The following is a 27,225-nucleotide window of genomic DNA, read 5'->3' as shown; positions in this document are numbered from 1 at the left end:
TATGTCAGTCGCTGATTTTATTATTGCACATTAGGTTTTAAAATAAGTCACCAGAGGACAACATGGAAATCTTCTAAGCAGCACCTGTAATGGATCCTTTGTGAGGAGAAGTTTCCTCACACAACATTGTCCTCTTCTGGGAAAAACATTGGACACCAGAAATGTGGCTGAGAAAGAAACAGAAAAACTGATTCACCATCCAACCTATTTATGCCCATAATGGTGATCATGTGACTCATACCTTACGGATGAGCGTAGTAAAAGGGCTACTCCTCGCTTTCGCCCTCCTCCTTTTTAACCGTTTCCTCAGAATTTTGGCATGCAGGAACTTTATCCTCTCTTCTGCTGCGTTGGAGTAGAATTTCTCAAACACCAGGAGTCTGAACTGGACCGCCTTGGCTGCCAGCGGGGCCATAAGTAGCAAGATCAGCAATATGGCGGCCAGCGGAACCACCGAGCTGTAGAGCAGAAGTTTGGGACTGGGGAGGCACTGCTTCTCAAATAGCGTCACGGAATAAGAGAAGTCTTTCAGGTGATTCTCTTCACTCAACTGTATACCAATTAGAGTTGCCACCCCCTAAAATGAAAAACAGGTCACACTTGATTTATATTGTTGCACTGATTCGTATAGGTTGTGCTATCCATCCATCCATCCATCTTCTTCCGCTTATCCGAGGTCGGGTCGCGGGGGCAACAACCTAAGCAGGGAAACCCAGACTTCCCTTTCCCCAGCCACTTCGTCTAGCTCTTCCCGGGGGATCCCGAGGCGTTCCCAGGCCAGCCGGGAGACATAGTCTTCCCAAGGTGTCCTGGGTCTTCTCCGTGGCCTCCTACCGGTTGGACGTGCCCTAAACACCTCCCTAGGGAGGCGTTCGGGTGGCATCCTGACCAGATGCCCGAACCACCTCATCTTGCTCCTCTCGATGTGAAGGAGCAGCGGCTTTACTTTGAGTTCCTCCCGGATGGCAGAGCTTCTCACCCTATCTCTAAGGGAGAGCCCCGCCACACGGCGGAGGAAACTCATTTCGGCCGCTTGTACCCGTGATCTTATCCTTTCGGTCATGACCCAAAGCTCATGACCATAGGTGAGGATGGGAACGTAAATCGACCGGTAAATTGAGAGCTTTTCCTTCCGGCTCAGCTCCTTCTTCACCACAACGGATCGGTACAACGTCCGCATTACTGAAGACGCCGCACCGATCCGCCTGTCGATCTCACGATCCACTCTTCCCTCACTCGTGAACAAGACTCCTAGGTACTCGAACTCCTCCACTTGGGGCAGTGTCTCCTCCCCAACCCGGAGATGGCATTCCACCCTTTTCCGGGCGAGAACCATGGACTCGGACTTGGAGGTGCTGATTCTCATTCCGGTCGCTTCACACTCGGCTGCAAACCGATCCAGTAAGAGCTGAAGATCCCGGTCAGATGAAGCCATCAGGACCACATCATCTGCAAAAAGCAGAGACCTAATCCTGCGGTCACCAAACCGGAAACCCTCAACGCCTTGACTGCGCCTAGAAATTCTGTCCATAAAAGTTATGAACAGAATCGGTGACAAAGGACAGCCTTGGCGGAGTCCAAGTCTCACTGGAAATGTGTTCGACTTACTGCCGGCAATGCGGACCAAGCTCTGGCATTGATCGTACAGGGAGCGTACCGCCACAATAAGACAGTCCGATACCCCATACTCTCTGAGCACTCCCCACAGGACATGCCGAGGGACACGGTCGAATGCCTTCTCCAAGTCCACAATTATAATTTAACGTTTTTATTTTGACGATCCCAAGTAGTAAAGGGAAATTGACTGAGGCACTTCCTGATTGTCGCAAACAGCCGAATAACTCACGGTGTCAAAAAAAAATAACGGGTAGAATAACCACACTGATAATTTAGCACATTTGAGTAGGCACAAGACATTGAAACCTTGTTGACAACTTGTTGAATTAGGTCCTGATGTTGAGCAAATCAAACCTAACGTTGAAACAACATGCTTCTTGACTGTGTTTAATCAATGTTGGGTTTTAATGTTGATTTGTCCAATAAAATTTGGTCAATTACCAACCAACATGGATTCAACGTTGTTTCAAAGTCAGTTTTAAAGGATATGTATATTATCAACGTTGTATCAATGTCTTGTGCCTGCTGGGATAACATTATAAACTTGCGGCCTGATCTACTAAAGGTTGAGAGTCTTAGAATGTTTAAACTTGATAGATCATGCGGAACTGATCTACTAAGCTTGTGCGCAGAGGACTTTGTCTCTTAAATAGCATAATTGGTCCAGGGTGTACCTTTTCTACCGCCCGAATGCAGCTGAGACCGGGTACAGCGACCCCGAAAGGGATAAGCAGCAGAAAATGGATGGAATGATGGGAGCGCAATCCATAGTGTGTCTGTCTCCGTGTTTATGTACAATATATGTTGATTATCAGAAAGGCCACAATAATGAGAGTAAGCGTTTGTATCACTCCCAATGTGATTTATCAAAGCTGAAACTGTTTTGTGGCTGCAGTTTTGAGCCTACTTATAGCACGTTTGAAAAGTATGCGCAAACTGGCACAGTTATGAATAAATAGCTTTGAAAAAGCAGGTGTTCGCACTGCAAAGACAAACAATGCAGAGAGAATCTTCGATCAATGTGTGTCCACATATTTGGACTATCATAAAAAAAAATTCTGGTCTATGCACTTTATGATGTTATAGCTGCTGGGTGACTTAAGTGTCTAAATAAAACACATTTAATTTGTTTTGGTGTCTGTTTACCTTTTTTGATGGCTTTGTTTTCTTACAGGGGTGTCAAACTCATTTTAGATCGGGAGCCACATGGAGAAAAATCTACTCCCAAGTGGGCTGTACTGGTAAAATCACAGCACGATAACTTAAAAATAAAGACAACTTCGGATTGGTTTCTTTGTTAAAAAATAAAACAAGCACATTTTGAAATTGTACAAATTATATTTTAGTTTTTTTTACAAATAACTGTTGCAGTTAATAGTATATATACTTTGTCGTTATTTATATTTTCTGAATAAATTATGTGATGTTCAGTCAACTCAATGGTGTTGATTTTCAATCCATCAAAATAAAACAAATACATAAAAATCTAATTACAGTATGTTATTTATGTAGTTTGATCAGTTTATTTGACTGGTGCACTAACATCATGTGGTTTATTTTGTACATATGTAGCATCATCTACAAATATACTAATATTTGCGACATCCAGTGGACACATTTAGAGCAGCTGTCTCCTTCATTAAAAAATTTAAGGTTCATTTTTATACTTAGCAAACTCATCCCGCAGGATAAAGCCTGATCCGGCCCTTGGGTCGTACGTTTGACACCCCTCTTCTCATTGAAAACACTTCTTTCAAAATGCATATTCTTGCATTTGGATCATAACAGACAAGTTAGTGAGTCCAGTACAGTCCACGCAATATCCTCGTTTAAATAGGGTGGTCTGCACTGTTGTTGCACCCACAACACACCCACTAATAGTACTTGTCATTTTTAATTTGCACATGCAATTTAGGTACATATTATTTGAATCTTATTAGATCAGACCGTAAACTATTAAATGTTGTAAACAAGGACTGTGAGTTAGCAGAACACATGTTACATAAAGTGCCAACTCCCTACAAAACTACGATATTTATCCTGATATTGCTGGCTGAGCGCAACCACAGGCGTGTTGCATCAACTTTTGTTACCATATTTGGTAACAAAAGTTAATGTTTAAAATTGGCTCTTGGTGCCTCACTATGAAACAATCAAAACATTGAAATCAGACAGGAAATATAGAAACAAATCTAGATCCATACTTCAGTTATTAGAGATGTGAATCTTAAAAAAAAACCTCACAATTCAATTCGATTCAGATTTTTGAGGTGACGATTTGACTCTCTGTATTCTACATGATTCTCGATTTGAAACGATCTTGCAATATTATTTGTGCAAAAATAATTGAATGAAACCTTTTCATAACAGGTTAGAGGTTACAAAAGCTCCTCTTGGCTGCTGACGTGTGACACATACATGCAGTGTGTAAGCTAGAGATTGCCTAAAAAAAATTTATTTTTACTAATTGATTCGTAGAAAAAATAACATTTTAAAATCATCCATCCATCTATTTTCTTTCAGTTGTTGATTTTTGAAAATAATGAAACGATTCAAGAAGAGTAACTTGTGGTATTGGGACCTAAGTTATTTATACTTTGTTTAAATTATATTTTTTCAGTATCTAATACTTTGAAATGTATTATGTTTGCAGATGATACAAATGTATATTGTTCAGGAGAAGACTTGAAAGAAGTGTTGAGGATAATAGAGGTTGAGTTACATCAGCTAAAAAAATCTCCTGATATAAATAAGTTATCATTAAATGATAACAAAACTAAATTTATGGTGTTTACTGGTGCAAACACAAATTGTGAAGCAAAATTAAAATAAAATCAAGTGGAAATGGATATAGTATATGAAACTAAATTCTTGGGAAAAATAATTGATCATAAATTATGTTGGAAATATATAAAAAAGGGAAAAATATCCAAATTCATTGCTATTCTTTATAATGTAAGACACCTCCATAACAAAATGTCTGCATATGTTATTTTATTCTTTTATTCTCCCTATTTTACATATTGTGTTGACGTTTGGGGAAATGTTTATAAAACAGATGCAATAATTAAAAAAGGGTAATTATAATTATACACAAAGCGTGCTATTGTGAACCCACCAATCCATTATTTATTAGTTCTAATGTGTTAAAATGTTCAATCTAATTTCCAGTGAATGTATTGGATAGACAAATATAAGCCTTAGCCTTATTCCTTTTTCGGTCATTCTTTTTCTTTGTGTACGTGTATGATTGTTAATATGTATAATCTGTGCTGTTAAATTGATCACACAAAATGGTTGAATATATGACCGAAATAAACTAATTTCATTCATTAACCCATTCATTCGGAATTGTAATAAATTAGAAGCGCCATTTGAATGTTGAATTTTGCAACATTATGAAAAGTCACTACTAAGGTGTGCTCAAAACAATTAATTCACATCCAAATCATGGTTGTTGATCGATGCTTCAGTTTAAAGAATCGATTTAAAATTGTGTTCATTTTTCAGAATACATTTTTAAAAATAGATGTTTTATGCCATCTCGGCGCTACTCTCGGAACGTCTGCAGCCAACTGAGCGTTTCTAAGCTATAATTTCTTAATATCATTTTTATACCAAATAATATATTGAACCGACAATCCCATTGATTCGAGAAACTTTTTTCTGAATCAAACCAGTACATTAAAAAAACGGAATCAAATTGTGACTGGTAAGATTCAAATCCCTGCTTAAAATGGTCTTTTGATGTACTCCAAAAATCTGGGTGCATTCCATCAAGTTACTAAAAAGGGCTCCTATTTCAGAGGGTGCTGATGAAAGAACTTACTTTGAGTCTCAGCAGCAGAGGGACATGGAACGGTTCCATCTCCGATAGCTTGGTTGTTACAATAACAACGAAGCAGTAAAACAAGGCATCAACGGTTATAAATAGAACCCAAGCAAACAAATGGCACACAACTGGAAGGCCAAATTTCAACAGAGCTTTTCCTTCCTGGGCTGTAGGACGCAGGGAAGGGAGTGAAGGATAAAGCTTCTCCTCCTTTGATGTGAGAGGAAGAACGTGGCGCCGTCCTTCTGCCTTCTGCTTCTCGTCATAATGAACAAATTTGCTGCTGATGAAGTTATTTTTGTATGTCAGGTCACTGCGGTAATTTTTTATGTGCAAGGCGATGAAGACGGTCAGCACCAGGAAGCTGATGACCGGATAAACACGTTCCTTCCCAGAGGAGACTGTGTTCATAAAGGTCACGGCGTATTTGACGCTTTGATTCAGCTTTAGTTCTACTTCGCTGAGTCGCTCCCTGAATTCTTCCAAGTCCACTTTAGAAGAGATCTCAAGCTGCGAATCCATGTTAACGACCCCGAGATCCGTCACCCCTTGCAGTACGCCAGCCAACCATTTCAACATGGCTACGTAGTTACTGAAAGGAGCCGTGATTGACGCCTTCTTGGCCCTCAGGTTGCAGATCATGCTCCGAACCAAACCTGTCAGGTTCTCTAAAGTGTTGCGAATATTCCCGAGCACCACTAAACTTGTCCCGGCGGTCAAAAGGAGATTGCGACTTTTCTTGGTAAACATAGAGATGAGCAGAAGAGTCAGCAAGCATCGTATTCTCTTGGACAGGAAGAGGGCTACCGTCAACAGCAGCCAATGGAGCACAGAGATTCCCCCGGCCACTGCGGGGTCATAGGTGAGAGTGCAGAGGAGGTAGAGGTAGAGCAAGACGCTGAGGAGGACGCTGAGGAAGACGCATATGAGGAGGAGGATAGTGGATCTCTTGAAGGTCTCTCTGCGACCGCTAAAGAAAACATCCAATGCCACAGTCCTAAAATCCTTCAGAGTCTGCTTGAGAACAGTCCATGTTGGTGACATCCTCTCTGGAGGCCCTGCAGGGCAAACCTGTGGATGTGGATTATTGTGTGCGATGGCTGCAGGCTTCTTAAATATTGGTGGAACAGGAAGTGGTGGCAAACCTCTGTCATTCGTCGTATTCGTCATCGCTGTGCTTTGTTTTTTTTACCCCAGAAAAAAGAAGAAGTAGGAGTTGGCATTTGAGATTATGTTAGATGAGGGTGTTCACAAAGTCTCCTTTAAAGAGACTAATAATAATAATAATAATAATAATGTGTTTGATCTAATTTAAAAAATACAAACTAACAATTCACAACTGATGTAAGTGATAGCAAAGTATCCATATAAAATAATATTCAAATAACTCCGAAATAATTAGCGGCATAAACAACCTTTTCAGCCCTGCGATGAGGTGGCGACTTGTCCAGGGTGTACCCCGCCTTCCGCCCGATTGTAGCTGAGATAGGCGCCAGCGCCCCCCGCGACCCCAAAAAGGGAATAAGCGGTAGAAAATGGATGGATGGATGGACAACCTTTTCAACTGCACAAACCAGCACAAATGCAGCACAAACATTTGGGGCGGTATTTGACATATCTAAGGACTGTTTATATGTAATATTAACCTGAAATTAAGTTGTCAACATAAAAAGCATAAAACGTGAATAACTTAAAAACTATAATAGTTGGACCAAAATCGTTTGCAGCAAAAATGATGAAGATTATTTTAGACTAATTTGGAGAATGGGGGAGGGGGGGTTGGGTGACCTTTGAATTACCTGTAAAAAAAATCTTTAATAACTCCGAAACAAAAACAGCACAAATAGCCATTTCAACTGCACAAACATTTGGGACTGTTGGGTTGTACTTGTATAGCGCTTTTCTACATTCAAGGTACTCAAAGCGCTTTGACACTTCTTCCACATTTACCCATTCACACACACATTCACACACTGATGGAGGGAGCTGCCATGCAAGGAGCTAACCAGCACCCATCATCAGGAGCAAGGGTGAACGGACATGACGAGGTTGGTACTAGGTGGGGATTGAATCAGGGACCCTCGGGTTGCGCACGGCCACTCTCCCACAGTGCCACACCGTGGGGAGGTGACTGTTTATATGTAATATTAATGTGTAAGTTGATAACATAAAAAGTTAACTAAAAACATTAATAGTTAGACCAAAATTGTTTACAGCACAAATGCAGCAAAAACGATTGAGACTATTTTGGCCTACTTTGGAGAACGGGTAGGGTTCTTTGATTGACCTATAAAATTACATGCAAAAACAGCACAAATAGCCATTTCAACTGCAAAAACCAATGAAACTCTTTCAAGAGAGTTTTGCGAGGGGCCAACTTCACACAGGTCAAGTACCCTAGTCCCCATTTGGGAATGACGTTCAGGGTTTGTGAGTCCCCAGGACCCACAGGTAGCTATTTGGATCCCTGGGAAATTTAGTGGGTCCTCATTTAAAATGTTTTATTCATTTATATTTCTTTATTTTATTCAAGTGTAGCGTTGTGCTCTTTTAAAAGTGGTTTGGGACAATTGAAGCCACCACTCACTTCCAGGGTGCAGCTTTAACCTCATTGAACAATATCTGCTGTGTTTGTTTATCTCAGTTTTTTTAGCCGTTTTGGAATAGGAAAAGTCATGAGTTTTGGGTTGTGAACGAAAGGTCAAGATCACGGGTACAAGCGGCCGAAATGGGTTTCCTCCGCCGGGTGGCGGGGCTCTCCCTTAGAGATAGGGTGAGAAGCTCTGTCATCCGGGAGGGACTCAAAGTAAAGCCGCTGCTCCCCCTCATCGAGAAGAGCCAGATGAGGTGGTTCCGGCATCTGGTCATGATGCCACCCGAACGCCTCCCAAGGGAGGTGCTCGGGGCACGTCCGACCGGTAGGAGGCCACGGGGAAGACCCAGGACACGTTAGGAAGACTATGTCTCCCGGCTGGCCTGGTAACGCCTCGGGATCCCCCGGGAAAAGCTGGACGAAGTGGCTGGGGAGAGGAAAGTCTGGGCTTCTCTGCTTAGGCTGCTGCCCCCGCGACCCGACCTTGGCGAAGCGGAAGAAGATGGATGAATGGAATAGGAAAAAGTCGAAAATGAGATATGTTTGTAGGGATCCCCATTAACGAGTGCACATGCTCCTGTACCTTAATTGTGGGTGGTTACCTAAAAGATGGTGTGAGTTGTTACACCGTCAGTGATCAGTTCAATGCATAAGTCAGTGCAAAGTGAGGAAACTCAGACTGGTGGGCTCATTGGCAAATTTCCCTTCAAAAGACACTCCACTGTACTTCGGATAAAGCGTTTTGTGCAAATAAATAACTTGCATTCAAGTAAAACATTTTGAGATTCTAACAATAGCATTGCATTTGTATCAAAATATTGGGATCTTTGTATTAAGTTAATTAAATTGTGCAGGCAGGTAAATAACTGATGGATCACAATTCAAAAGTGGGGTTACTATAATTTTGAATAATGAGGTATATGACAGCACTAATGTAATGTTGATGCGTACAGAGTAAGAGAGAACACACAAACAAGTGGAGTTTAAGGTACAACGCAGCTGTGCCTCCCAGCACACGTGCAGCAACATTTTGGACCAGTCGGGCCTTAGGAGACTTTTTACAGCAGTCTGCAAGAAAGGAATGCAATACTAATGCCAGCATGTGACAAATGATTCTGTTTTGACTTATCTCACTTGGTCTTGGAGAAATACATGAAACATGGAAGACAACAGATTCCACACTGAGGAACACATTTTCAGCAAGCATTTTTTACTAATGTCTCTAAGCTAGTGTAGCCGAGTGTCCTGGGTTCGCCTATACAATGTAGTTATATAATAAAATAACAAACGGGAGACATTATTGGTTCTTAGCCACAACTGATTTAGTACAAAAGTCAGCTTGACAAATTCGATACGGGGTCTGGATGACATGCGGTAGCAAGTTGTGTTGCATTATGGGAAACGTTTTACAGCACCATAGATTTAGTAACCGACAGTAGATGGGTACCCTCTGTAGTTGACACTAGACAGCAGGCATGCCACCACATGACCCTAGACTCCAGTCAGCCATGAACAACAGGATGCAGCTGAACTTTATTTTAGGCAGGATTTTACATAGTATCTTTAAACCAACAGTCAACACCAATATCAAATTATCAAATATATTACAGCCAGTTAGTGAGGGTTTTTTTTTCTTACTGTAAGGATACTATAGGGCGGGGGTCAGCAACCTGTGGCTCTTCAGTGCCGCCCGATTGGCTCCTGGGAGTATTTTTTTTAAAAAGGATTGAAAATGGAAAAAGATGGGGGGGGAAATACAATAAACGCAACAGTTTACATATAAAATATTCAACTCCTTTGTCTCAGTTTGTCCACCAAACATTTTATGCTGTGCGTGAATGCACAAAGGTGAGCTTTGTTAATGTTATGGACTTGTTGGAGTGCTAATCAGGCTTATTTGTCCAGAGCATGACTGCAAGGTAATAAATGCTAACTTTGATTGATTGATTCTTCTGTTAGTAGATTGCACAGTACAGTACACATTCCGTGTAATTGACCACTAAATGGTAACACACAAATAAGTTTTTCAACTTGTTTAAGTTACCTTGGTTCTTAGCCACGTTAATCAAATCATGGTAACATGCTATTTAGGCTAGCTGTATGTACATATTGCATCATTATGCCTCATTTGTAGGTATGTCTGAGCTCATTCAATATCCTTTACTTGTATATAATTTAGTTTTGCATGTCTCATAACACAGTATCTGTATGTAATATTGGTTGCATTTCAGATAGTTGTTTGTGTGCCATGTTGTTCCAGACCACAGCAAACAGTACCTAGCTTGCCAAAGATTGTAATAAATCTATTAAAAAGAAGATTTATTACAGCCTGCCGTTTTCTTCAACTTGGACACACACATCTATACCTTTGGCCATCAAAAGCCAGTCATTTCCAGGAGTTCTTACCTTCTGAGTAGCCCCTGATTTACTAATGGTTTCTAATGTGTAGAATAAATATTAACTTACAGCATTTCGGCCAACAAAAATTTGCTTCAGCCTGCGACACTTTGTCATTTTGATAGTAGGCTAATATAGCTAATATAAACACTTAAATCATGTGTTGCTTTCATTAAAACAATTATATTAGACTTTTAAAGTCATTTTGATAGTAGGTTAAGATAGCTAATAAGACACGTCATGTGTTGTCTTCATTATATTTTCATTTTTTGCGGCTCCAGACTGATTCGTTTTTAGTATTTTTGGTCCAAAGTGGCTCTTTCGATGTTTTGGGTTGCCGACCCCTGCTATAGGGTGAGACTTTGAAACTTAACTAGTACGTTGCAGTTGCAGGTAGGCACAGACGAAGAAGAAGAACACTCCAACACTAGGAAGTTTTACCCATACACATCTGACTGAGCAAAGTCTGGGGTAAAATGGCGGCCCCAAATCTTGATGTTATGCGGCTTAGTGCCAGTCTATAGAAATTATGTCTGTGTACAGCACAACATCCAACAATGTCCTGGATCTGATCCTACAATTTACTCACAACAAATAGTCGTCATCTATTGTCCTAAAAAACATATTTAACATTCATCCCTACAATAAACAACTTTTCCATTTCACTGTGCAAGAAAACACAAAAAAAAGGTAATACTGTTGGGCGATATCAAAGGCCTACTGAAACCCACTACTACCGAACACGCAGTCTGATAGTTTATATATCAATGATGAAATATTAACATTGCAACACATGCCAATACGGCCTTTTTAGTTTACTAAATTGCAATTTTAAATTTGCCGTGATGTGTCCTGTTGAGAACGTCGCAGAATGATGACGCTTATGTTGACGCGTGCTTGTGACAATATTGGTTGGAGCTAGGGCTGGGCGATATTGCTTTTTTTTAAATATCGCAATATTTTTAGGTCATATCGTGATATACGATATATATTATGATATTTTGCCTTGGCCTTGAATGAACACTTGATACATATAATCACAGCAGTGTGATGAGTCTATAGTGTCTATATTAAAACATTCTTATTCATACTGCATTAATATATGCTATTTTTAAACTTTCATGCAGAGAGGGAAATCACAACTAAGTCAAATGACCAAAAGTGTATTTATTAAACTTATTAAGCAATGGCACAAACATTCAAGTCATTTCCAAAACATAAATTGCAAGATTGTCAGAGACAGATAAAAATGAGCTGCATGATAGGAAATCAAATAGTATTCGTCCTTCACTATGTGGTATGTTACCAAGGTTATTAAATTCTCTTCATTCTCTAGCGAGTGACTTTAAAAACGATGCTACATATTAGCAGTAATGCTACGTTTTATAGCAACGCTTTTCCCCCCACACTTGACAAATTACGGATGTCTGTTCGACATATTCCCACTTGAAGCCGAACCACCGCCAGACGATGGAAACCCTGTTGTTTTTATTGGGAATTAAGTCTTCCTTCATTTGTTATCAGATCCGCACCATCGTTCTCTCGTACGGCTACGTTAGCAGCTAACGTTAGCCAAGGCGCCACCTCTATGCCCTGCGAGGGCGTGTATGTGACGTGACAGTTTGTGACGTATGTAGGAATGTGCACCTGCTTGTCTGCGAGAAGGAGAGACAGGAAAGAGCAAGGAGAGCCTGAAGTGCACGCCCGCAACTAAAGGTCCTGTGTGCAAAGTATACTCGAATATTACGATATAGTCATTTTCTATATCACTCAGAGACAAACCCGCGATATATTGTATATATCGATATATCGCCCAGCCCTAGTTGGAACGGACATTTTATCCCAACACCACTCACGGCTAAAAGTCCTCTGCTTTGATCGCATAATTACACAGTATTCTGGACATCTGTGTTGCTGAATCTTTTGCAATTTGTTCAATTAATAATGGAGACTATAAAGAAGAATGCTGTTGGTGGAAAGCGGTGGTTTGCAGCTGTCTTTAGCAACCAAAACACAGCCGGTGTTTCTGTGTTGTGAAGCTTTAATATGGAACAGAGCGGTCAAGCGAACATGTTTCTCTACCACATGTCAACTGGCAGGTTTCGGTGAGAAAATTGTGGTAATAAGTCGGCTCTTACCGGCGACATAAGCGGAGCTTGCGTCCTCCTGCAGCAGCATGTCAAAGAGGCAGCCGCGACTTTCTTGGCTCCTCCATGGCTTCCATCAGAGACACTGGCGGTCACCACACCCCTCCGACTTTCAGGTATGACTTTATAATCTCACTAAAACACTAGTAACACAATAAGCAGATAAGGTATTTTCCAGAATTCCATCCATCCATTTTCTGCCGCTTATTCCCGTTCGGGGTCGCGGGGGGCGCTGGCGCCTATCTCAGCTACAATCGGGCGGAAGGCGGGGTACACCCTGGACAAGTCGCCACCTCATCGCAGGGCCAACACAGATAGACAGACAACATTCACACACTAGGGCCAATTTAGTGTTGCCAATCAACCTATCCCCAGGTGCATGTCTTTGGAGGTGGGAGGAAGCCGGAGTACCCGGAGGGAACCCACGCATTCACGGGAAGAACATGCAAACTCCACACAGAATTATCCTAGTAAATGTGTCTAATAACATCTGAATCGCTCCCACTGCGGTCGCCCTTTTTTTCTTTCTCGTGCTTCACTAACTTTCCTCATCCACGACTCATTCATCCTCGCTCAAATTAATGGGGAAATTGTCGCTTTCTCGGTCCGAATCGCTCTTGCTGCTGGTAACTACTCAGGGACGGCGTGACGCAGTGGGGAGAGTGGCCGTGCGCAACCCGAGCGTCACTGGTTCAATTCCCACCTAGTACCAACCTCGTCACGTCCGTTGTGTCCTGAGCAAGACACTTCACCCTTGCTCCTGATGGGTGCTGGTTGGCGCCTTGCATGGCAGCTCCCTCCATCAGTGTATGAATGTGTGTGTGAATGGGTAAATGTGGAAGTAGTGTCAAAGCGCTTTGAGTACCTTGAAGGTAGAAAAGCGCTATACAAGTACAACCCATTTATCATTTAACTATGATTATAAACAATGTGAGGAGCCCTACAACCCGTGACGTAACGCACACATTGTCTGCTACTTCTGGTATAGGCAAGACGTCCAAAGGTTGCGAACTTTATCGTCGATGTTCTCTACTAAATCCTTTCAGCAAAAATATGGCAATATCGTGAAATGATCAAGTATGACACATATAATGGACCTGCTAACCCCGTTTAAATAAGAAAAATTTAATTTCAGTAGGCCTTTAACATCCACATTGACTCACACTCAAGTGCTTGCCCGGACCCCCAGAAGCTTGTCGAGGTCCTCATACACTAGACCTGGTCATTGACATTGACATTGACATGACATCATCATCATCAAGCCATCACTATGACAGAACCTTTGCTATCACCCCTCAATGAACCACAACGTAGCATCCCGTTTACAAATATTTAAAAAATGTCTGCCATCTTTATCAAGTTGCACCTCTTGCATATCTCCATCACTCCACACGCATCAGTCAATGCCTTTATGGACCTCCAATAACTGCTGACACACCATTCTGGATTATTTTTCATTGCATTGTGTTTTTACATCCAAGGGTTCAAATCACAGTCAAGGTGAATTGTAACATGAACCGTTTTCATTGTTTGTTATTAATATTATTGATTTTTTGTTTAAAAAAAACTGACCATTGTGGTGTCTGCTGAGGAAAATGTCTCCCTCGTGGACAAATGTAGCCGAGGACTGCTGGATTAGTCCAAATAGCAACTCGAACCCTACAATAACTTCAGATTCTAAAAACATTTTCTCCCTCGGCCATATCATTGAGTGTGATATTTCATGACAAGCGATGACATCCAACTTTATATAAAGGCCACCCCCTCCTCCACCTCTGTCACGCGACTCACCTCATACCTGGAGGAGATAAAGTGTTTGCTTTATAGTGTGTACAAGTGTGAATGTGTGTGTGTGGAGAGATTTACCGAATGTGATGTGGAAGCAGCCAAAAGCTCACAGAATGTTATTTCAGCTCATAGCAATATGCACTTCAGATGTTGCTGAACTAGATTTTGTCACAATCAATGTTGGAGAGCTGCAACACACTGACAACTATGGTAGACTTAAAAGGGACAAATAAGTACAAAGTACTTTTACTTTAAAGTAAAATGACTCGAGTCATGTTAAAAGTACTCATCCAAATACTTTTACGGTCTGTGTGTGGCGTTGTTGGTCCGGAATCCCCTAGACCAGGGGTCGGGAACCTTTTTGGTTGACAGAGCCATGAAAGCCAAATATTTTAAAATGTATTTCCGTGAGAGCCTTATAATATTTTCTAACACTGAATACAACTAAATGTGTGCATTTTTAAGTAGGACCAACATTTTTAGTAGGGATGACCGATAATATCAGCCTGCCGATATTATCGGCCGATAAATGCTTTAAAATGTAATATTGGAAATTATCGGTATCGGTTTCAAAATGATCGGTATCTGTTTCAAAAAATATAAAAATTTATATTGTTTAAAACGCCGCTGTGTACACGGATGTAGGGAGAAGTACAGAGCGCCAATAAACCTTAAAGGCACTTCCTTTGAGTGTCGGCCCAGTCACATAATATCTACGGCCTTTCACACACACAAGTGAATGCAACGCATACTTGGTCAACAGCCATAAGTAGCCACTGAGGGTGGCCGTATAAACAACTTTAACACTGTTACAAATATGCGCCACATTGTGAACCCACACCAAACAAGAATGACAAACACATTTCGGGAGAACATCCGCACCGTAACACAACATGAACACAAAAGAACAAATACCCACAAACCCTTGCAGCACTAACTCTTCCGGGATGCTACAATATACACCCCTTCTACCCCCTTGGCCCCCCCACCTCAACCCCACCTCCCCAAACTCGCCCACCTCAACCTCCTCATGCTCTCTCAGGGAGAGCATGTCCCAAATTCCAAGCTGCTGTTTTGAGGCATGTTAAAAAGAATAATGCACTTTGTGACTTCAATAATAAATATGGCAGTGCTATGTTGCCATTTTTATCCATAACTTGAGTTGATTTATTTTGGAAAACCATAATGCATCCAGCGGGACTTCACAACAAAATTAGGCATAATAATGTGTTAATTCCACGACTGTTTATATCGGTAGATATCGGTGTCGGTAATTAAGAGTTAGACAATATCGGAATATTGGATATCTGCAAAAAAGCCATTATCGGACATCTCTAATTTTCAGAGTATATTAAGTCTCTTTTCTTTTTAATAACATTGTTTTTCTGAAGACAACCAATAATAAATAAAATACTTCTTACCATTAATGCGACTTCTTGAACGAACAGGTGCGGTAGAAACGGATGGATGGATTAAAATACATGAAAATGTGTTAGATTTTGAACGTTATTTTTACCACCGTGATTACCAGCGGAATTATTAATTACTTAACGTGTTAAGCAATGTCAGCTAAGATTTATCTGAGAGCCAGGTGCAGTCATCAAAAGAGCCACATCTGGCTCAAGAGCCATAGGTTCCCTACCCCTGCCCTAGACAAATAAGCGATAGAAAATAGAGTAAAAAGGACAATTCTTTTCGCAGGCCGTAGTTTGGGTACCCCTGAGCTAAACTTTACTGCTGCCGGGTATTTTTGTTCTATACTTTTATCGTAATATTTTCAGAATGTGTTTGTTCTATTTTTGGCCCAAGTAAGACAAAGAAAACAAACTGAAGTTGTCTTTAATTTTTATTTTCAATGCCATGGTAACAATTGTCTGGCCTGCATGTGCACAAATGTATCCCTCCATGCGGCCCCTGAGCTAAAATGAGTTGGACACCCCTTAGGTACAATATTACAGTATATGTAACAGCTGCAGCAAAAAAAAAAAAAATAGGAGTAGATCCAGCGGAAAATAAACATTATAAAAAAAAAAAATAAAAAAAAAGAGAGGTTTCTAACATAGAAGCGGTCAGACAAATAAAAAATTAATTAAAACTTCCCATGGGCCGGATTTTGGACGCTGTCGGGCTGTATTTGGCCTGCCAACTTGGGGACCCCTGCTTTAAAACAAGACCTCATTCATTTCACTTGGTTCTACTGGTGTGTGTGTGTGTTTTTGTAGTGTATCAATTGTTTTATTTCATTTTTTAAATGTTTCAGTATATTTCATTATGCTTGAATAACGACCGCTTATGTATCCACTTCACCTTTTGGCAGGAGCGGCAACAATTTGTCATGAGGGTTAGAATTGAAAAGAATAGAAAGTACTTTATTTAACCCTGGGGGAAATTCAGCACCACAGTTCGCTCAGAATAAACACTTGGGTATTTTTTACATGTGAATAATATACAAAGAGAGGTGGCCTGGCTCAGGGTGGAGGACAGAATAAAACACCTTGCACTGAGCCTAGTATATAAAATCCGCTAGACCTCCCTGACACCGAAGTACATGTCAAACTACTTCCATAACGTAAATGACCGCCATAACCAAAACACCAGAAGGGAGCTCCACAAACCACGTTAAACCCAGATTGCGATCCAACAAAGGTCTTAACTAATTCTCCTTCTATGCCACATCAATAAGGAATTCACTCCACACAGGTGTCAAAGAAAGTGCATCTCTAGCCTCCTTTAAAACCGCACTAAAAGAACACCTCCAGGCAACTACAACCCTAAACTAACACCGTCCCCCCTACACATCCCACCTCCCCGGATTGTAAATAATCAAATGTATATCATTGTTATTATGCTTTCTGATTTCTCTACTTGCTGTACATATCCTAACAAGTCAGACCTACACTGTTTCAATGTCCATTTCTCAGATGATGCAATTGTTGATGATTGAAGTGCTGTTATCAATCAAACCTTTATGATTGATTGAAACGTGTATTAGTAGATTGCACAGTACAGTACATATTCCGTACAATTGACCACTAAATGGTAACAGCCGAATAAGTTTTTCAATTTGATCCACGTTAATCAATTCATGGTTCCATTCCACATCCCACCCCCCGATTGTAAATAATTTAATGTATATACTCTGATAATTAACTTGTGTGATGACTGTATTATGCTGACAGTATATATTTCTACCATGAATTGATTAACGTGGACCCCGACTTAAACAAGTTGAAAAACGTATTCGGGTGTTACCATTTAGTGGTCAATTGTACGGAATATGTACTGAACTGTTCAATCTACTAATAAAAGTTTAAATCAACCAATACAGTTAGTTGCACATTCACAAAGTGTTCGACTTCTCCAGTAATTCCTTGATTTGAGAACCATTTTCATTTTATCTTGTGAGCTCTTTTATGTCTGTTACCATTCCTTTTTTTTCCTATTTACAAACTTTTGTTGTTTATTTTTCAGGTTTTCAATCTCATACAGCAAAGCCTTTTGCAGCGAGATGCATGGCTTTCTCCCCTTTTCACAGACTCTATTTCAGAGCACTCATGGATTCATTAGGACCTTTTTTTATTCAAATCCATCCAGTGAAACAATTGCAGCAAACGTTCAGATTAATCCAAAGTGCGTGATGAAAAGATAATTGGGGCTTCAACAAAGCGACATCATCCACTCCAAAGCCATGGCATGACTTAATCTAGTGGTTCTCAAATGGGGGTACGCGTAATGAAGGTATGCCAAGGGGTACGTGAGATTTTTTTAAAATATTCTAAAAATTAGCAACAATTCAAAAAATCCTTTATAAATATATTCATTGAATAATACTTCAACAAAATATGAATGTCATTTCATAAACTGTGAAAAGAAATGCAACAATGCAATATTCATCGTTGACAGCTAGATTTTTTTGTGGACATGTTCCATAAATAATGATGTTAAAGGCCTACTGAAACCCACTACTACCGACCACGCAGTCTGATAGTTTATATATCAATGATGAAATATTAACATTGCAACACATGCCAATACGGCCTTTTTAGTTTACTAAATTGCAATTTTAAATTTTGCGCGGAAGTATCATGCTAAAACGTTGCGGTGTGACGTCACCCATTGTAGAGGACATTTTGGTCCAGGACCGTTCACAGCTATAAGTCGTCTCTTTTCATCGCATAATTCCACAGTATTATGGACATCTGTGTTGCTGAATCTTTTGCAATGTGTTCAATGAATAATTGAGACATCAAAGAAGAAAGCTGTAGTCGGGAAGCGGTGTATTGCGGCCGCCTTTAGCAACACAAACACAGCCGGTGTTTCCTTGTTTACATTCCCGAAAGATGACGGTGAAGCTTTACTATGGAACAGAGCGGTCAAGCGAACATGGTTCCCTATCACATGTCAACCGGCAGGTTTCGGTGATAAAATGGTGGTAATAAGTCGGCCCTTACCGTAGACATGAGCGGAGATCTTGCGTCGTTCCTCCTGCACCTGTCAAAGAGGCAACTGCGGACTCTCTTGCCTCCTCCCACCGGCCATCGGATGCTTCCAACGTGGAGAAAGCATCGGCTGCCTTCGCCTCGTCGAGAAACGTGGCTTCCCTCGGAGACACTGGCGGTCACCACACTTGTGGCCACACCCCTCCGACCTTCAGGTTGTACAGGTACGACCATATAATCTTACTAAAGCACTAGTACCACAATAAGCAGATAAGGGACTTTCCAGAATTATCCTAGTAAATTTGTCTAATAACATCTGAATCGCTCTGCGGTCTAGTTTTTTTTTCTTTCTAGTCCTTCACTCTCACTTTCCTCATCCACAAATCTTTCATCCTCGCTCAAATTAATGGGGAAATCGTCAATGTCTCGGCCCGAATCGCTCTCGCTGCTGGTGGCCATGATTGTAAACAATGTGAGTATGTGAGGAGCTCCACAACCCGTGACGCACATCGTCTGCTACTTCCGGTACAGGCAAGGCTTTTTTTATTAGCGACCAAAAGTTGCGAACTTTATCGTGGATGTTCTCTACTAAATCCTTTCAGCAAAAATATGGCAATATTGCGAAAAGATCAAGTATGACACATAGAATGGACCTGCTATCCCTGTTTAAATAAGAAAATCTCATTTTAGTAGGCCTTTAAAGATTTCTTTTTTTGTGAAGAAATGTTTAGAATTAAGTTCATGAATCCAGATGGATCTCTAATACAATCCCCAAGGAGGGCACTTCAAGTTGATGATTACTTCTATGTAGGGCTGGGCGATATATCGATATATACGATATATCGCAGGTTTGTCTCTGTGCCAGTGGTCCCCAACCTTTTTGTATCCGCGGACCGGTCAACGCTTAATAATTTGTCCCGCGTCCCTTTTTCTTTGTCATGAAAAAGGGATGTTTTTGTCATGAAAAAGGGAAGTTTTTGTGGTTGGTGCACTAATTGTAAGTGTATACTGTGTTTTTTATGTTGATTTAATCAAAATAAAAATAAAATTAAAAAATGTTTTTTTTTTGTTTTGTTTTTTTTTAAATAAAAATTAATACAACATTCTTCTGCAGCCCGGTGGTTGGGGACCACTGCTCTGTGCGATATAGAAAATGACTATATCGTAATATTCGATTATATGTTCTCACATCGTTGCTTTAAGCTGCGTGCATTACGGTACTGGCGTTTTTCACTCCTCATCTGTCCTTTTCACATAGACGTAAAATAAGCCCGCCTTCTTACATACGTCACATACTGTCGCGTGTGTAGCATCTTATGCTCTCGCTGAGGGCTAACGTTAGCATGGCTAACGTTAGCTGAGGCAGGTCGAGTTGCATTTAGCTGCGGGCATTACACAACAGGTGTTTCTCACTCCTCCTCGTCATTCTGGCGGTGGTTTGGCTGCAATTGGGAAAATATTCAGCAGACAACAGCAATATGCTGTTCAATGTATATACTATGATGATTAACCTGTGTGATGACTGTATCATGCTGATAGTATATATTTGTACCATGAATTGATTAACGTGGACCCCGACTTAAACAAGTTGAAAAACTTTTTGGGGTGTTAGCATTTAGTGGTCAATTGTACGGAATATGTACTGTACTGTGCAACCTACTAATAAAAGTATCAATCAATCAATGCAAAGTATGCAGCAGAAGTGTTACTACAAAAAGGTAGCAACTCTATTAATTTGTTCTTTCATTTAAAAAGTCACCCATGAGAGAATGAAGAGTATTTCATAAATACAGTTTTGGTCAAATGACTTAGTTGTAATTTCCCTCTGCATGAAAGTTAAAAAGTAGCATATATTAATGCAGTATGAAGAAGAATGTTTTAAATGTAGACACATAGAATCATCACACTGCTGTGATTATATGCATCAAGTGTTCATTCAAAGCCAAGGCCAAATATTGTAATATATATCGTATATCGCAATATGGCATAAAAATATCGCGATAAATAATAAAAGCCAATATCGCCCAGCCCTACTTCTACGTGTAGAAATCTTTATTTTTAATTGAATCACTTGTTTATTTTTCAACAAGTTTTTAGTTATTTTTATATAATTTTTTTCCAAATAGTTCAAGAAGGACCACTACAAATGAGAAATATTTTGGACTGTTATACAATTTGATGAATCAGAAACTGATGACATAGTGCTATATTTTACTTCTTTATCTCTTTTTTTCAACCAAAAATGCTTTGCTCTGATTAGGGGGTACTTGAATTAAAAAAATGTTCACAGGGGGTACATCACTGAAAAAAGGTTGAGAACCACTGACTTAAATCCACCATTAATATTGTTGAAATGAGCAGACTTCTAGCCCCCAGCTGATGTTAACCTTCCTCTTGTGTTAGTTTTCTGTTACCATCTCTTACGTTTAAGGGTCGGTTTTGTCTTAAATGAGCTGTAAAGTACACTAAAACTATTATATATCGTCCAATTAGTTTCTCATCTCTTGGTTACCTTGTTAGGCTTCCTTATCCATGAAAATATTGGTTTTGATATTTTTGGTATGGGCCATTGGGCCTTTTTTTTTGCCAGTATGCCCCTGGACTTCAATAAGAAAAAATGGTAAAATGAACTTTAAAATAATCTTATAAATGAATAAAAGGTTGTTGTGTTACCTGACTATTAAAGGGTATTAGAACACATCTGTTAAATAAATGTGTTTTGTTTTGTTTTTTTCAATTTTATTAATTTTGAGACTGAATTGACCTCACATGTCTGGACAAACCATCTTTGTTTGTTTTTGTACTGGATAACAAGGTAAAATGACAATCCCCTAAAGCAGTGTTCCCCAACCTTTTTGTATCCCCGGACCGGTCAACGCTTAATAATTAGTTTTTGTTTTTTTGTTTTTTTCTTTGTCATGAAAAAGGGACGTTTTTGTCATGAAAAAGGGAGGTTTTTGTGTTTGGTGCACTAATTGTAAGTGTATATTGTGTTTTTTATGTTGATTTAATAAAAAACAAATAAAAAAAACATTTTTATTGAAAATTTATAAAAAATTCTCTTGCGGCCCGGTACTGGGCAGCGGCCCAGTGGTTGGGGACCACTGATATAGAAGATCTTTGACGAGTTGTTTTGAAGTATTTCCTTAAAAAAAATAAAAAATAAAAAAAAATAAGCACTGCACTCCTGTCATAAAGATGATCTTTGACTAGTTGTTTTGAAATATTTCCTTAAAAACAGCTGTGCGCTCCTGTCATATAGATCAGTGGTCCCCAACCTTTTTGTATCCGCGGACCTGTCAACGCTTAATAATTTGTACTGCGGCCCGGGGGGGAGATCTTTTTTTTTTATTTTATTATTATTTTTTTTGTCATGAAAAAGGGACGTTTTCGTCATGAAAAAGAGAGGTTTTTGTGGTTGGTGCACTAATTGTCGTGTATATTTTGTTTTTATGTTGATATAATAAAAAAAATGTATATATATATATTTTTTTTTTTCATTAAAATTAATAAAAAATTCTTCTGCGGCCCGGTACCAATCGGGCCACGGCCCGATACCAGGCCGCGGCCCGGTGGTTGGGGACCACTGCCCTAAAACTCACATGATTGGGAGAGGAGCTGGCTGTCAGTGTGTTCAGTTTTGGCTCTAATTATTGCTTATTAATCTTATTTTTATAACTGGGTCGAAACCGACCCTAACAACACCAAGGTCATGATTTCAACCAGAGCATTTTATAATTAGGGAATGAAAAAAAAATGTTTTGTTTTGTTGAAATAGAGGTTCCTGACAAAGTCAAAAACCATTGATGCAAAAAAAATAAATGTATGTCGTTCTTTTATGCATTTAAAAACTAAAACGGGACGAAACCGACCCTTACAACACCAAGGTCATAATTTCAACCAAAGCATTTTATAATTTAGTGAACAACCCAAAACATTTTTTGTTTTGTTGAAATAGAGGTTCCTGACAAAGTCAAAAACCATTGATGCAAAAAAATAAATAAATGTGGTTCTTTTGTGCATTTAAAAACTAAAACGGGTCAGTGCCGACCCAAACACAAGCCGAAGGTTAATCAGCGCGTGCACGCTGCGAACGGCTGACGTCAGAGCGCGCGCAGCCAACACACCACGCAGACGTTCGTATTCCACCAGCATTTGTCCAGAAAGTTCCACAAAAAGCAGATTCCTCATCCAGCAGCCAACATAAACCAGCTGTCCTACCTGCTCTGTCGGTTGTCGGCTTCCTTTCCTTCAACGCCGTGTTTTGTCGTCTTGTAAAATGTCGCCACTCCAAACGCCTGAAAGTAAAAGCATGAGAAGATCGCTACCGCTCGCGTTCCGTCACGTGACTTTTCAAACATTTAAACGCAAACAATATCATGATAATACTTCAATGGGAAATACTAAAAGGCATATTAAAAATATATCAAACAAACCTTTAACGAAGTGGTCACTGAAAACGTCTATGTTGTTCGACTCTGCTTCCTTGGACTGTAGTATGTTCCACTTTTCTTCTCGTCTTTCGTAAAATCCTGCGTTTTCCAAGAACTTTGAAAAAAAAAAAACGTTCTTTCTTCGCGCCATTTCAACAGTGCTCATGTGAGCCGGACGTGACGTCATGTAAATCCAACCAATAGGACTCTTTGGAGATCGCTATTGGACGCTTTAAAGATTATTGGCCGATTTGGAGATCACTATAAATCAGGGGTGTCCAAACTTTTTCCACTGAGGGCCGCACACGGAAAAAATTAAAGGCCTACTGAAATTTAGATTTTCTTATTCAAACATCGATAGAAGGTCCATTCTATGTGTCATACTTGATCATTTCACGATATTGCCATATATTTACTGAAAGGATTTAGTAGTGAACATCGACGATAAAGTCCGCAACTTTTGGTGCTGATAAAAAAGCCTCGCCTTTACCGGAAGTCGCAGACGATGACGTCACAAGGGTGAGGGCTCCTCACGTCCTCACATTGTTTATAATGGGAGCTGTCACGCCAAATGTCTTCCCCCCTACAAAAACCTTCCCCCCGGAAAAAACTACTTGAAGGACCCCAAGCAGCCCACACAGCTGCCTGTTTTAAAAGCATTATAATTGACTGATTGTCATGGGTGAGGAAAAAATATTAGCATTTCAGCATGCTAACCCTTCAAGCTATTTTTGTTTCGCTAATTTTGCAGCTGTAACCCTTAACGGTGAGGAAAAAATATTAGCATTCCAGCATGCTAACATTTCAAGCTATTTTTGCTTTGCTAATTTTGCAGCTGTAACCCTTAAGAGTCATATAACTTGGTATTGTCACGCCCTCATTGGGGTCCTTCAGGCATTGGAGGGGCTGTCACGCCAAATTTCTTCCGGGGGGAAGGTTTTTGTCGGGGGGAAGAAATTTGGCGTGACAGAGCCCCCAGCAGCAAGAGCTATTCGGACCGAGAAAACGACCATTTCCCCATTAATTTGAGTGAGGATGAAAGATTCGTGGATGATATTGATAGCGATGGACTAGAAAAAAAAATAATAAAATAAAATAAAAAGCTATCTATTGGATGCTTTGGTGACCGCTATTGGGCACTACTGGACACTTTGGAGATCGCCTTTGGACGCTCTTGATTGCTTTGAAGATTACTATTGGGTGCTTTAGTTACCGCTATTGGAGGCTGTGGAGATCGCTATTCAGTGCTATTGGATGCTTTGGAGATCTTAATTTAACACTTTGGAGATCGCTATTGGACGTTTCAGAGATCGCTATTGGATACTTTGGAGATCACTATTGGACGTTTTGGAGATCACTATTGGGCGCTTTGGAGATATCTTTTGGACGTTTAGGAAATCGCTATGAATGCTTTGGAATGGCTTTTGGATGCTTTGGAGATCGCTATTGGACGTTTTGGAGATCGATATTGAGAGCTTTTGGATGCTTTGGAGATCGCTATTGGACGTTTTGGAGATCGATATTGAGCGCTATTGGACGCTTTGGAGATAATTATTGAACAATATGAAGATCTTTATTGGACGCTTTGGAGATTGCTATTGGGTGCTTTGCAGATCTCTATTGAAAGCTTTAAAAATCGCTATTGGATGCTATGGAGGTCACTATTGAACACTTTGGAGATCATTATTGGACACTTTGGACATCGTTATTGGCCGCTTTGGAGACCGTTATTGGGTGCTTTGGAGATGGTTATTGGATGCTCTGGAGATGGTTATTGGATGCTTTCTGGCTCGCTATTGAACACTTTGGAGATCCTTATTGGACGCTTTGAGATCACTATTGAACACTTTGGAGATCGCTATTGGACGTTTTGGAGATTGCCATTTGATGCTTTGGAAATCACTATTGGATGCTTTGGAGATCGCTATTGGACATTTTACAGATCGCTATTGGACGCTTTGGAGATCCCTATTGGACATTTTACAGATCGCTATTGGACGCTTTGGAGATCCCTATTGGACGCTTTGAGATCACTATTGAACACTTTGGAGATCGCTATTGGACGTTTTGGAGATTGCTATTTGATGCCTTGGAAATCACTATTGGATGCTTTGGAGATCGCTATTGGACATTTTACAGATCGCTATTGGACGCTTTGGAGATCCCTATTGAACACTTTGAAGCTCCTTATTGGACGCTTTGAGATCGCTATTGGACGCTTTGGAGATCGCTATTCAATGCTATTGGATGCTTTGGAGATCTTAATTTAACACTTTGGAGATTGCTATTGGACGTTTTGGAGATCGCTATTGGATGCTTTGGATAAGGTTATTGGATGCTCTGGAGATGGTTATTGGACGCTTTGCAGCTCGCTATTGAACACTTTGGAGATCCTTATTGGACGGTTTGAGATCACTATTGAACACTTTGGAGATCGCTATTGGACCTTTTGGAGATTGCTATTTGATGCCTTGGAAATCACTATTGGATGCTTTGGAGATCGCTATTGGACATTTTACAGATCGCTATTGGACGCTTTGGAGATCCCTATTGAACACTTTGAAGCTCCTTATTGGACGCTTTGAGATCGCTATTGGACGCTTTGGAGATCGCTATTCAATGCTATTGGATGCTTTGGAGATCTTAATTTAAAACTTTGGAGATCGCTATTGGACGTTTTGGAGATCGCTATTGGATGCTTTGGATATCATTATCGGACGTTTTGGAGATCACTATTGGGCGCTTTGGAGATCTCTTTTGGACATATAGGAAATCGCTACGAATGCTTTGGAATGGCTTTTGGATGCTTTGTAGATCGCTATTGGACGTTTTGGAGATCGATATTGAGCGCTATTGGACGCTTTGGAGAGAACTATTGAACAATATGAAGATCTTTATCGGCACTTTTGAGATTGCTATTGGGTGCTTTGGAGATCTTTATTGGAAGCTTTAAAAATCACTATTGGATGCTTTGGAGGTCACTATTGAACACTTTGGAGATCATTATTGGACGCTTTGGAGATTGCTATTGGACGATTTGGAGATGGTTATTGGATGCTCTGGAGGTCGCTATTGAACACTTTGGAGATCCTTATTGGGCGCTTTGAGATCGCTATTGAACACTTTGGAGATCACTATGTACGCTTTGTAGATCGCTAAAGGACACTTTGGAGATCGCTATTGGACACTTTGAAGATCACTTTTGGGCACTTTAGAGATCGCTATTGGGCGCTTTGAGATCACTATTGAACACTTTGGAGATCGCTATGGACGCTTTGTAGATCGCTATAGGACATTTTTGAGATCGCTATTGGATGCTTTGGAAATCGCTATTGGATGCTTTGGAGATTGCTACCGGACATTTTTGAGATCGCTTTGATTAATTGATTGAAACTTTTATTAGTAGATTGCACAGTTCAGTACATATTCCGTACACTAAATGGTAACACCCTAAGAAGTCAGGGTCCATGTTAATCAATTCATGGTAACGCTATCGGACACTTTGGAGATTGTTATTGGACATTTTGGAGATCGCTATTGGACGCTTTGGAGATCGCTATTGGAAATATTGGAGGTCGCTATTGGACGTTTTGGAGATCGCTATTGAACACTTTGGAGATTGTTATTGGACGCTTTGTAGATCGCTTTTGGATGCTTTAGAGATGGCTGAGGACGCCACTATTAAACACTATTGACAGCTTTATCAAATGCTTTTTTGGATACTTTGAACTCTGCATTTTGTTTAAACCATTCACAACATTGCATCTAGGGACTCTGTGTGTTTTAATGGCCAAGCAGAAAGTGTGTCAGACAAATACCAAACCCAAACTTTTGCTTTTCAAGTGACAGATAGGCGCCAGCGCCCCCCGAGACACCGAAAGGGAATAAGCGGTAGAAAATGGATGGATGGATGGACTAATAATATTTTTGTTAATTATAAGGCCATTATTTTATAGTCATTTACAGATTAGGTATGCTG

General features: G+C 40.2%; 1 protein-coding gene across 2 annotated transcripts; it reads right to left on the bottom strand.

Moving 5' to 3' along the window:
• On the bottom strand, positions 1 to 23,467 carry LOC133562357 (dendritic cell-specific transmembrane protein). Of its 2 annotated transcripts, none has more exons than XM_061916492.1 (3): positions 5,447 to 6,547; positions 242 to 577; positions 1 to 167 (listed from the first exon to the last, which is right to left on the bottom strand). In XM_061916492.1, the coding sequence occupies exons 1-3, from the start codon at positions 6,491 to 6,493 to the stop codon at positions 117 to 119; spliced, it is 1,434 nt and encodes a 477-aa protein (XP_061772476.1). In that variant the 5' UTR covers positions 6,494 to 6,547; the 3' UTR covers positions 1 to 116. The 2 variants fall into 2 exon arrangements, 1 of the variants encoding a protein (XP_061772476.1); XR_009808890.1 differs by lacking the exons at positions 1 to 167; positions 5,447 to 6,547 and adding exons at positions 23,035 to 23,111; positions 23,250 to 23,467 and having other exon boundaries at positions 437 to 577.
• Positions 23,468 to 27,225: the final 3,758 nt, after the last annotated feature.

This window comes from Nerophis ophidion, linkage group LG11 (assembly GCF_033978795.1).
Source record: "Nerophis ophidion isolate RoL-2023_Sa linkage group LG11, RoL_Noph_v1.0, whole genome shotgun sequence".
Lineage (NCBI taxonomy): Eukaryota > Metazoa > Chordata > Actinopteri > Syngnathiformes > Syngnathidae > Nerophis > Nerophis ophidion.
Note: the sequence above shows the minus strand (reverse complement) of the source record. Positions and strands in the feature narration are given on the sequence as shown.